Genomic DNA, 13,271 nt, shown 5'->3' with positions numbered 1-13,271 from the left:
GAAAGTTTTTTATTAGTCAAGCAATCTAAGCACTTGGCTGGAGTAGTGCCACATCTGTCTTCACGGTGTCAAGCCATGTGTGTAGCTCTTGTCTGATTCGAGATCACAACTGCCTGCCTGTTGTCTATGCCTTTTATATGACCCCATTTCTGTTCAGATTTCCCTTTCTATTTGCCTGCACCATGTATTGTGTGCCTCATTCATTCCAGTTCACCACCCCCTTAGAATTTGGCAAACTAATTTACAGTTGCTGAGCCAGTCTGTTCAAGCAAAAATCCATTCTGTTGTACACACACACACACACACACACACACAGAGTCTCTCTCTCTCACACACACACAAACACACACTCTCTGTCACACACATACTCTCTTTCTCTCTCACACACACACATACACACACCCACACACCAACACCCCAATACAAGTCTCAGGAAATTATTTCGAAGTCCTGATATTGTACTGCTTGGAAAGGCAACCTCCCCACCACACTGCCTGTCAAAGATAAGAAGATGTTAGTTTCAAAGCTTTCAAAAAAGAAAGAAAGAAAAGTAGATGGAGGCTGGGTGCGGTGGCTCACACCTGTAATCCTTGCACTTAGGGAGACTGAGGTGGGCAATCACTTGAGCCCAGGAGTTCGAGACCAGCCGGGGCAATATATGAAACCTCACCCCTACAAAAAACTAAGGCTGGGTACGGTGGCTCGTGCCTGTAATCCCAGCACGTTGGAAGGCAGAGGCAGGCGGATCACGAGGTCAGGCGTTCAAGACCAGCCTGGCCAATATGGTGAAACCCTGTCTCTACTAAAAACACAAAAATTAGCTGGGCATGGTGGTGCGTGCTTATAGTCCCAGCTACTTGTGAGGCTGAGGCAGAAAAATCGCTTGAAACCAGGAGGCAGAGGTTGCAGTGAGCCAAGATCAAGCCACTGCACTCCAGCCTGGGTGACAGAGCAAGACTCCATCTCAAAACACAAACAACCAAAAAAAAACACATGAGGCTGGAGGATAGGTTGAGGCTACAATGAGCCGCCATCACACGAGCTGCGATCACACCACTGCACGCCCACCTGGGTGACGGGAGTGAGACCCTGTCTCAAAAAATAAATTCGTAAAATACAAAATGATCTTGTTTTTATAAGTTTGTAAGAACAAGTAGATGAACCAAAATGTAAGCTGGTTTTCTCTGGGTGGTGAGATGATTAACACAATTTTTTTTTTTATTGTGTGTTTCAAATGTTAAAGAAACCAGCTACCATTCATTAACCATCTCTTATGTGTCAGGAACACATTTACTACCTTTTTCATGATTATATTATACATGTTCTTTGTAACAAAAGAACCCAGTTAACTATTGAGAAATAAAATCACTCAATTTCCAAACTTTAACATAACTACAGTTAACATTCAGGTGCATTTTTTCCAATCTCTTTTCTACATCATAAACTATTTATACTAAAAGTAGTATTGGCCAGGCATGGAGGCTTACAACTGTAATAACAACATTTTGGGAAGCCACGGTGGGAGGATCACTTGCACCAGGAGTTCAAGACCAGCCTGGGCAACATAGCAAGACTCTGTCTCTACTAAAAATAAAAGAAGTTTTTGTACCTTAACTTTTTTCAGTTAACATTATTCCATGAACAATGTCTAACATCTTTAAATACAATTCAAAAACATAATTTTAACTGCTCTATGGTTTTAAATAATTTATGAAATAAATTATTTAAGTTATAATTTCTTCATGTAAATCTTAATTTATTTAATGCATTCCTTCCAGTTGAATACTACTTTTGATTTCAAATATTAGAAATGGCATAATAGTGAAGATCCTTATCTCTGTCTTATTTCCTAAGGATACATTCTTAGAAGTAGAATTCCAAATTATATGTGATAATTAGTTTTTTGGGGCTTTTGTTTTTTAGATGGGGTCTTGCTCGGTCATCCAGGCTGGAGTGCAGTGGCGCGATCTCGGTTCAGTGCAACCTCCACCTCTTGGGTTCAAGCCATTCTCTTGCCTCAGCCTCCTGAGTAGCTGGGATTACAGGTTTGCGACACCACACCCAGCTAAATTTTGTATTTTTAGTTGAGATAGAGTTTCACCATGTTGGCCAGGCTGGTCTCGAACTCCCGACTCAGATGATCCGCCCACCTTGGCCTCCCAAAGTGCTGGGATTACAGGTGTGAGTCACGCGTAATTATCACGCCGAGTCTGATCATTAGTTCTGAGGCTCCCAGTGCATAGTGCCATGTTCCTCTTCAGAAAGAGCATATCTGTCTGCATTCTCTTAAACAGTACAGTGATTTACAGTATCCCTGCATCTTGAAAACTACTAAGTATTAAGAAGCACTGAGTTTTTGTTTTTGTTTTGTTTTTTGAGACAGAGTCTTGCTCTGTCACACAGGCTAGGGTGCAGTGGCCTGATCCTGGCTCGCTGCAACCTCCACCTCCTGGGCTTAAGCAATCCTCGCACCTCAGCCTCCCGAGTGGCTGGGACTACAGGTATGTACCACCACGCCCAGCTAATTTTTATATTTTTTTGTAGAGATGGAGTTTCACCATGTTGGCCAGGCTGGTCTCAAACTCCTGGGCTCAACGACCCCGCCCACCTTGGCCTCCCAAAATGTTGGGATTATAGGTGTGAGCCACCACACCCAGCTGAAGCCCTGGGTTTTAATCTTTTTTTTTTTTTTTTTTTTTTAATAGAGACAGGGTATTACTATGTTGTCCAGGCTGGTCTCAAATTCCTGGGCTCAAGTGATCCTTCCATCTCAGCCTCACAAATTTCTGGGATAACAGGAGTGAGCCACTGTGCCAAGGCTTAATCTTACTAATTTTCTACAGTCATGCATGGCTTAACAGAAACGTGTTCTGAGAAATCCATCATTAGGTGATTTAGTCATTGTTGTGTGAACCTCAAAGAGTGTACTTACACGTACTTAGAAGGTATAGCCTACTACACACCTAGGCTACATGGCATAGCCTATCACTCCCAGGCTACCAACATGTACAGCACGTAACTGTACTGAATACTATAGGCAATTGTAAAACAATGGTTAAGTATTTGTGTTTCTAAATACAGAAAAGTTACAGTAAAAATACAGAAATACAATTTTATGGGACCACTGTCATATACACAATCTGTCAGTGACCAAAATATCACTACACAGGGCATGAGTGTACTTGTGAATGGGGACAAATAACTAAACCTCGCTCTAGCCAGTATCTCTTGGCTCTCAGTGGAAATAACATCGTCTATATGAGAGATTTTTCTTAACGCTCAAATCAGACTAATGTACTGCCAAAGATTATTCAAGTGAATAATAGCAACCGTAAATTAGCATCTGTAAGTTATTTTGAATTTATAAGAACACTCAAAAACTTTTAAAATCCCTAGTTTTCTGTCTATATGTGTCTATGTGTTTTAAGACTCAGTATACAGGCTAGGTGTGGTGGCTCACACCTGTCAGCACTTTGGGAGGAAAATCTCTTGGGGCAAGTAGTTCAAGATCAGCCTGGGCAACATAGAGAAACCTTGTCTCTATTAAAAATTTAAAAAAAAAAAAAAATTAGCCTGCCGAGAAACCTGTAAGCCCCACCTACTCAGGAGGCTGAGGTGGGAGGATTAGGTGAGCCAAGGAGTTCCAGTTTACAGTGAGCTATTAGAGCACCACTGTGTGCTAGTCCAGGTGACAGACAGAGACCCTGTCTAAAAAAAAAACAACTTAGTATTTAACCAGTATTTTCTTTTCCTTTTTCTTTTTTTTTTTTTTTTGAAACGGAGTCTCACTGTCACCCAGGCTAGAGTGCAGTGGTGCAATCTCCACTCACTGTAGCCTCCTCCTCCTGGGTTCAAGTGATTCTCCTCCTTCAGCCTCCCGAGTATTACAGGTGCCGAGATTACAGGTGCCCACCACTATGCCTGGCTACATTTTTTTGTATTTTTTGTAGAGAGAGGGTTTCGCCATGTTGGCCAGGCTGGTCTCAAACACCTGACCTCAACTGATCTGCCCACCTCGGCCTCCCAAAGTGCTGGGATACAGGTGTGAGCCACCGCACTTGGCCTAATCAGTATTTTCTTTTCTGTTGTTTGTATACAGGCTTGTGCTATGCTACCCAGGCTGGAGTGCAGTGGCTGTTCACAGGTGCAGTGATTGGGCACTACAGCCTCAAACTTCTGGACTCATGTGATCTTCCTGCCTCGGCCTCCCAAGGAGCTGGAACCACAGGCACAAGCCACCATGCCTGGCTTAAGATCAGTATTTTCAGTGACCCAGTGGCTCTTGAAAAGTTGGAGTTTTTTTTCATTTTCATCTTCAAAAAAATGTTTAAAGCATATGCTGATAGACCTTTCCCAAAAGGACTTCCCCAGAATTCTATTTAGATATTATTACATATTTCCACTTAAAAACTATTTATTCTAATTAGTTACATCTTTTTCATCCCTTATGTAATATTTCTCTCTCAACCCTTTTATAAGTCCAAGGTGAGGTTAATGTTATTTAGCACTGCTAAAGGTAGAGACCTTTAAAATTGTTGTTTTGCAAAGATGCCAAATATGTAATCTCACTCCTTTCACTGTAAACTTCTTGTATTAGTCTATAGGTTTTTGGCACTACTGAAATAAAACAGGTATTAATGCTCTTAACAATGATCTATTAAAGGACAGTAAGCCTCGGATCTGAGGGATGATAAATAACCCTCATTTCAGGAGAAAAATGCTATCAAAAGGCCTGCCATCATGTTTACAAGAGTTTGACTCAATTAGGTAAAACATAGTGATTAAGAAAATGTGTCTGTGATCTATAAAGTCTATGTTCCAACTGACTAACTCAACTGGTTTGTTCCTAAATATATTTTAACATATAAAAAGGTATCTGCACATCCAAGAAGGCATTTAGCTCAGCTCAAACAGGAGGCTTGATATATTCAACATGGCATTAACATTTCACCCAAAATATTCAGTGTTCTCTATCATTTTGACTGTCTTTTGGAATTAATTGGGAAAGGGGGTCATGGGGGTTTGCAGGACAAACACTCCTGAGATTCTCTCATTTTAACCCTGCTGCCAAAATTATACCAAACAGAAATAGCTACAAGGAAAATGTAAATGTTCTGATGTTATCAGTAGTTGAAAATTTGGAATAGTGAACCCCGTAAAATAAATTCTAGACCTGACGTAAATTGTCTTTCAAGAGCCCAAATGTTTGTTTTCTTTCGAGGCTATGTCATCCATTTATTTTCCCCTCACGTCACCGGAATTTGTTGGTTCCATCTCTATGGAAACCATTCAGAAGGATGATAATGTGAAGTCTACCACCCACATATGCACAGCCCTCCCTATCAGCACTGGTGGGGCGCAGTATCACTCTCTGGTTCAGATCAGCTTTCAGAGAATAGAAAGAAACAGTATTTAGAATGCACCCGAAAACAAATGAAAAGTATAGGACAACATCATCTCCTTCTCAAAACACTGGCTGCTCCTACAGTAAATTAACATCCGCCCACAGCCAGAAAGCAATATGGTGAATATTCTGTATAGTCACCAAGAGTAAAGGCTGCTGGCCAGTATTCAGACGGCTGGAATGCTGCAGCCCGTTCATGTACTTTTGAGGCTTTTCTTAAGGGGGAAGAGAAACAGGCCATTTTCTTTTGAAATTAACCTTGGAGTTTACCATTCAATTTTTTTTACCAATACCACAATTAAAAAGAAGCCTTCATGAATGCAAACGCATTCACATACACTACAGAGAAATTAGATCTTTGATTTTCCTGTCCCCTTATTAATAAAGTGGAACATACTGAAACTAGGAGTTATGTACAGAGACAGCAATACAGGAATGATTGTGCTGAGACATCTGGCTCCTATAATGATAAAAATAATTACATCTAGGACAAAGCGCATGCACGCACCAGGATTATGTTTGGAATGATGGAAAAGCAGACAAAGATGCAAAGTGTTGATCAAATTGTTAACACTCATTGATTGGGAGCATGTACTTGGGTATTTCAAAAGCTCCTGTTGATGCAACTTATGATTTCCCATTAGTGAAACCTGAATTGCCTTTAGGAAAGTTGGTTTTTACATATGTTAATCTGAAAGCCAGTATGTGCCCCTTGCTAGGAATACCTTTGAATTGCAGAGGCAACAACTTACTCTGTCCTCATATCATGATGATCCTGCTAGAAATTAAAGTTATCTCTTCCACAAACTAACTTTTAAAAAATCACCTGGGAATTATCATCATACTTCATCTATATTTGATTTGTTTCCATGCTGGAAATGAAAAGTGTACACCTATATTTTCAAACAAGATGTCTTCCTTTTAAGACTAAAAATTTTAAGTCTTAAAATTTCATTTGAAATAAAATTTTAACTCAATGTTTCTGGTGTCTAAAATGGCACCAATCCAAAAAGATGGGAAAGAAGGGCTTAGGAGTCCCTACCTTTCCTCCTCCACAGTTAGACATTATTTCCCAATGAACAGAAGAGGCAGATGTCCTGAACTCCCCAGGCTGGAGTGCAATGCTGCAATCTCGGCTCACCACAACCTCCGCCTCCCAGGTTCAAGCGATTCTTCTGCCTCAGCCTCCCAAGTAGCTGGGATTATAGGCATGTGCCACCATGCCCGATTAATTTTGTGTTTTTAGTAGAGACGGGGTTTCTCCATGTTGGTCAGGCTGGTCTCAAACTCCTGACCTCAGGTGATCCACCCGCCTCAGGCTCCCAAAGTGCTGGGATTACAGGCATGAGCCCCCGCGCCTGGCCTATTTGATTATTTACATCATACAGCAAACAGCAATGGAAAACAATGAAATAGCATGGAAGTGGACTAGAAGTATTTTCTCAAATGCAGGAGAAATGCTTTCAGGGTTGTTCTATCAGTGAGGGCTGGAGTGGGCAGGAGACATAAACATGGATGGACAGACACACACACACACACACACACCCCCCACCATCAGTGAGGACCAGAGTGGACAGGAGACAGACACAGATGGACACACACACAGAGTGGACAGGAGACAGACACAGATGGACACACACACACACACACACACACACACACACCCCTAGAAGTAGGAGTGATGGCCGGGCGCGGTGGCTCATGCCTGTAATTCCAGTACTTTGGGGGCCGAGGTGGGTGGATCACGAGGTCAGGAGTTCAAGACCAGCCTGGCCAAGATGGTGAAACCCTGTCTCTACTAAAAATGCAAAAAATTAGCCAGGCGCTGTGGCTGGCGCCTATATTCCCAGTTACTCTGGAGACTGAGGCAGGAGAATCGCTTGAACTCGGAGGGCAGAGGTTGCAGTGAGCTGAGATTGTGCCACTGCACTCCAGCCTGGGCGACAGAGTGAGACTCTGTCTCAGGGAGAAAAAAAAAAAGGAGTGACTTATCTAACTGTTGAGGTGAGACTGGAATAAGTAACTGAGCATGCATAGCTCAGGCCTCTCTCTTATCTTTTCTAGAAGAGCCTGTCTACAGAATGCACATGTTCTCTTTCTCTAGAAAGTGCTAGCAATAAAGCTGATATTATGATCTCCAACACTATGTCTTTTTGTCAGTCAGTTGTGAATCAAAAATTTTGGGGGTGGAAGGGGAAGGGAACACGATTATCTGTCCCCCTTAAAAATCCTGACAGAAGGCCGGGCGCGGTGGCTCAAGCCTGTAATCCCAGCACTCTGGGAGGCCGAGGCGGGCGGATCACGAGGTCAGGAGATCGAGACCATCCTGGCTAACACGGTGAAACCCCGTCTCTACTAAAAAAAATACAAAAAACTAGCCGGGCGAGGTGGCGGGCGCCTTTAGTCCCAGCTATTCGGGAGGCTGAGGCAGGAGAATGGCGTAAACCCGGGAGGCGGAGCTTGCAGTGAGCTGAGATCCGGCCACTGCACTCCAGCCCGGGTGACAGAGCGAGACTCCGTCTCAAAAAAAAAAAAAAAAAAAATCCTGACAGAAGAGCCAGGTGTGGTGGCTCATGCCTGTAATCCCAACACTTTGGGAGGCCGAGGTGGGCAGATCACCTGAGGTCAGGAGTTCAAGACCAACATGGTGAAACCCCGTCTCTACTAAAAATACAAAATTAGTCCAGCATATGGTGTGCACCTGTAATCCCAGCTACTTGGGAGGCTGAGGCAGGAGAATTGCTTGAACCTGGGAGGCAGAGGTTGCAATGAGCCAAGATCACGCCACTGTACTCCAGACTGGGATACACAGCAAGACTCCATCTGGGCAGGGTGGTCAGGTGGACAGAAGACAGTGGACCAAGATTCTCTCCCAGACTCCACCACTGACTCACTGAGACAGCTCAGAAGTAGCCTAAGTCCCAGGGTCTCCAAGGAGGAGTAAAGCCCTGAATCTACCCACCTGCAGGTTTCACATCTTACTCAAATACAGCACAGAAATTAAGTTGGAGAAGAGGAAGAGATGCCCAGATCCACAATTTAGCATCCTAGCAGATTTTATGGGACTAGAAGTGGGAAGAAACTTCTATTTCCTCAACATTTGAGCAAGAACATTTCCCAATCCGGAGAAACCTGGTAGGCTCCCGGAGGTTGGAGACAGCACTGGGGGCAACAGCGTGAGACTCCGTCTCAAAAAAAAAAAAAAAAAAAAAAAAAAAGAAACTTCTATTTCCTCAACATTTGAGCAAGGGGGGTGTCAGTGTGGAGTCTCTGAGACTGCCAGGGGACAGATGGAGGATGGAGAGAATTATGCAAATCATAGTAGTCCTGTTCCTGAACCGAGAAATACATTACCATCCTGAGTTCTCCAGTAAGTTCCGCAAAATCGTCTGTGGCACTGAGCAGTTATAATAGCCCATGCCAATATATGATCTCCAGATCTGGTTTTTGCTTGAAATGGCATGCAGAGTTGCAAGGATTTCATTTTCACCTGATTGTGGGAAAAAGAGAAATGTTACAGAGAGAAGATGTCTCAGAAAGGAGCTCTAATTACAGTTTTTTTTTTTTTTTTTTTTTTTTTTTTTGAGACGGAGTCTTGCTCTGCCGCCCAGGCTGGAGTGCAGTGGCCGGATCTCAACTCACTGCAAGCTCCGCCTCCCGGGTTCACGCCATTCTCCTGCCTCAGCCTCCCGAGTAGCTGGGACTACAGGCGCCCGCCACCGCGCCCGGCTAGTTTTTTGTATTTTTTTAGTAGAGACGGGGTTTCACCGTGTTAGCCAGAATGGTCTCGATCTCCCGACCTCGTGATCCGCCCGTCTCGGCCTCCCAAAGTGCTGGGATTACAGGCTTGAGCCACCGCGCCCGGCCTAATTACAGTTTAAAACCCTCACTTTGTTTGAATATTTATGAGAGAATAACTATATGGAAAATGTTAAGAGTCTTCCATCCAACCAACACTAAGTACTGTATGCGATATCTCAAAAAAAAAAATTCCCAAACAACACTCAATTTCTCCTCAAGGTTGGCCCCTCGTCATTGTTTTGACTCTTCCTTATTCAGTTCTGTTTGCTAGAATTGCCCATTTTTACACTTGCCTCATTCCAGGCTTTTTCTGTTCCCTTTCTGTTTCTGCTGTATATACGCTAAATAAAAATTCTGTCTTACTCCCAGTAAAATACTGTGTTTTACCTTCTAAACTGCCTTATACTCTCTGGAAGTAGACACGGCTTCAGTCTAATTAACACATAACCTACATTTTCTCTAAAACTGTTCTACTCAGTTACACATTCCTCCTTTGTGTCACTGAAACGGCAACTTATAAAAAGGCCATCACCCAAAAATAGAAAATATCAGTTGTAATCAAAGACCCTCATGCAAAGCTGGGGACAGTGGCTCACACCTGTAATCCCAGAACTTTGAGAGGCTGAGGTGGGCGGATCGCTTGTGCTCAGGAGTTCAAGTCCAGCCTGGGCAACACGGTGAAACCCCGTCTCCACCAAAAATGCAAAAAATTAGCCAGGCGTGGTGGTTCGCACCTGTGGTCCGGGATTGTTGGGAGGCTGAGGTGGGAGGATCACATGAGCCTGGGAGGTGGAGGTTGTAGTGAGCTAAGATGGCGCCACTGCACTCAAACCTGGGTGACAGAGTGAGACCCCCATCTCAAAAACAAAAACAAAAACCAAAAACACCCTCATGCAGTTTCTACCAGCATTCTCATGAAGGCACTTTGGTAATTAAGAAGTATAAACGTACTTGGATGCAGGTGGGACCCTTTCTCGGGTCATTCGTATAATAACAAAATAATAATAGCATTTGATATTTATTGAACATTATTCTGCCAGGAATTGTACCATATGCTTTTCATGCGGCCTGGGACACTGAGGATTGAAGACAGTCATTTGGCCGGGGTCACACAACTTTAAATTAAAGGATTACTAATCCAGTCTCACACTTTAATCCATTGGACTAAATTGAGAGTTGCTACATGGACAGCTCTTACACTGAAGGGTACCCCTTTTTTTTTTTTTTTTTTTTGAGAGGGAGTCTTGCTCTGTCACCCAGGCTGGAGTGCAGTGGCTTGATCTTGGCTCACTGCAACCTCTGCCTCCCAGGTTCAAGTGATTCTTCTGCCTCAGCCTCCTGAGTAGGTGGGACTACAGGTGCACACCACCACACCCGACTAATTTTTGTATTTTTAGTAGAGACAGGGTTTCACCATATTGGCCAGGCTGGTCTCAAACTCCTGACCTTGTGATCCACTCACCTCAGCCTCCCAAAGTGCTGGGATTACAGGCGTGAGCCACCGTGCCCAGCCACTGAAGGGTACTTTTTAGATACAAATGACATCATATGGTTCTTTATTTGCCTCTCTGCATAGAGATAGATTGTGTTACTAAAATTTAACTGGGATTTAACTACTTAGGCAAATGTCTGTCTCCTTTAAGATCTTCTTAGGGACTCAGTCACTTAACTCTGGGAAATGATTTATTTTATTGTTCCCTTATCAGAGAAAAATGTAGATACAGCAAAATCCAAGACAGCAAACTGGCAAGAAGACACTTAACATGTTTTAACCCTACTGAACTCTATCTGAATATTATTTGCATCAATCTTTATCCTCAGGTAAAATACTTTCACCCTCCACCACACACACACACACACACACACACACATACACACACTCCCCACTCCACATGCTTTCCCAGGAAATAAATTCACAGGAGATATGGTACTTTGCCAGAGTAGAGTAAGAAAGAAAAGAGTGGATAGTCTTGAAGGTATTAGTTCCATGAGTAATATAATCTAACTACCTTATGGAAGATGATCTTGCCTTCTTCCACTGAAAGTTTAGGAAATAAGTAAAAATGCAATAAACCCACATCTGAGAAGATAGGCAAGGATAGCATCCCTAGGAACAATCATGCAAGAAGTCCAGTCACCTCCCAAATAATCTTCTTAGGGGCAGAATGATTCAGACGCCCAGTAGGAGGAAAGATTAATTAGCGGTGCCTTGTAGGCGAGTCAGGCTTCAATTATGATCCTGTGCAGGGGGGACAGGTCCCTGTTCCACACCGGTCCAGCTCTCCAATGACAACAGCCTGTGAAGGGCTCTGTCTGTCAAACTGAGTTGAGCCTTTGGAAATCAAGCTGGAGAATATGATTCTTTTTACAATATAAGAAGATAATTCTACTGATGGTGTGGAAAGGTCACTGAGGGGAGACCCTGGCCCAGGGAGATACGGTAAGAGGCCAGCACTATAGTTCAGGAGAGAGATGGGTAAGAGGAGTGTTATGAGTTGAACTGTGTTCCCAAAAATGATACTTTCAAATCCTAACCCCATGGTACCTCTGACTACAACCTTACTTGAAAATAGGGTCTCCACTGATGTAATCAAGTTAAAATGAGATCATGCTGGATTAGGGTCAGCCCTAATCCAATGATTGGTGTCCTTATAAGAAGAGCAAAATTGGGACATGCAGACACACACGCAAGAAGAACGCCATATTTGAAGGCAGCAGAGGTTGGAGCAATGCATCCACAGGCCGAGGAGTGCCACGGACTGCTAGCAACCCCCAGAAGCTGGGAGAGAGGCAGGGAACTGATCCTCCTTCAGAGCTCCCAGAAAGGAGCCAACCCTGCCAACATCTTGATTTCTGACTACGGAACTGGGAGTGAACAGGCTCCTGTTGTTTAAGCCACCTAGTTTGTGGTACTATAGTACATGGCAGCCACAGAAAACGAATAAAGAAACTATATCAGTCATTTTTAAGAGACATGATAATACTCTTGGGCCCAGCTGACCAGTTAAAAAAGTCTCGGGTTGGCCGGGCGCAGTGGTTCACACCTGTAATCCCAGCACTTTGGGAGGCTGAGACAGGAGGATCACTTGAGGTCAAGGAGTTCAAGACCAGCCTGGCTAACATGGTGAAACCCCGTCTCTACTAAAAACACAAAAATCAGCTGGGCCTGGTGGCGTGCGCCTGTAATCCCAGCTACTTCAGAGGCTGGAGCAGGAGAATTGCTTGAGCCCGGGAGGTGGAGGTTGCAGTGAACCGAGATCATGCCAATGCACTCCAGCCTGGGCGACAGAGCGAGACACTGTCTCCAAAAAAAAAAAAAGGCTCAGGTGAACTCCAGCACTTTGCCAGACACGGTTTCCCACACATCATTAAGATTCTACTAGTGGAAGTAATCGACCCCCATAGTACCATTCTCTTTACTAACCAACAGCATCCACTGGCGTAAGAGAGCTGGTGCTAGGGTACTGGAATGTGTTGGAAGTCTGTGCAGAGGGGTGCAGCAACCTCTCCCACAGTCCCTCAGAGTGACGCGGCCAGAGGTCAAACCAGCAGGCCAAACCAGCACCACCAGTTATCTAGCCCAAAGATTTGCACTGATTGCTCTCACTCACATGGCCTGGCATGGGAAAGGAAAGCAGTATAGCCTTGCAGTCAGGTTGTTCCACAAGCAGCATGGCTGAGAGAATCAACTCAATGGCTGACTGTTAATTGGCTGCATACCTGGAGAAAACTAATATAATAGTAGTTGAAATAATTAGAAATAGCTAAATGGACATTGGTGGGAGCCAAAAGGGTTATTTAAACCAACAGTCCCCATAGTGAGTGAAACTGCTAACGTAATTCTTCCAGTGCAGGACTCTCCTTCCTCATACCCAGCCCCAGGAGACAAAATAGGATTAGAGAGATAGGAATTTGGCTATTGTGCCAAGAGCCACAATCCCTAGTGAGGGACTGTAGCAAAAATCTAGCTCTCGCCCCGTATAGAGGTGCTCAAATGTGTTGTTTTGATTTTGCTTGTAGACTTTTGAAAGGTCTTTTTACCGTGGTTTTATTTTCCACTCCTGTG

General features: G+C 43.7%; 1 protein-coding gene across 1 annotated transcript in view; it reads right to left on the bottom strand.

Moving 5' to 3' along the window:
• The window catches only part of GLDC (glycine decarboxylase), a 117,349-nt gene that overhangs the window by 83,612 nt on the left and 20,466 nt on the right, over positions 1 to 13,271 (bottom strand). The window contains exon 3 of the mRNA XM_050761698.1: positions 8,759 to 8,894. Coding sequence (XP_050617655.1) covers positions 8,759 to 8,894 — 136 coding nt within the window. The remainder of the gene's footprint in view (positions 1 to 8,758; positions 8,895 to 13,271) is intronic.

Source organism: Macaca thibetana, chromosome 15, assembly GCF_024542745.1.
Source record: "Macaca thibetana thibetana isolate TM-01 chromosome 15, ASM2454274v1, whole genome shotgun sequence".
Taxonomy (NCBI): domain Eukaryota; kingdom Metazoa; phylum Chordata; class Mammalia; order Primates; family Cercopithecidae; genus Macaca; species Macaca thibetana.
This window is presented reverse-complemented; position numbering and strand designations above follow the sequence as displayed.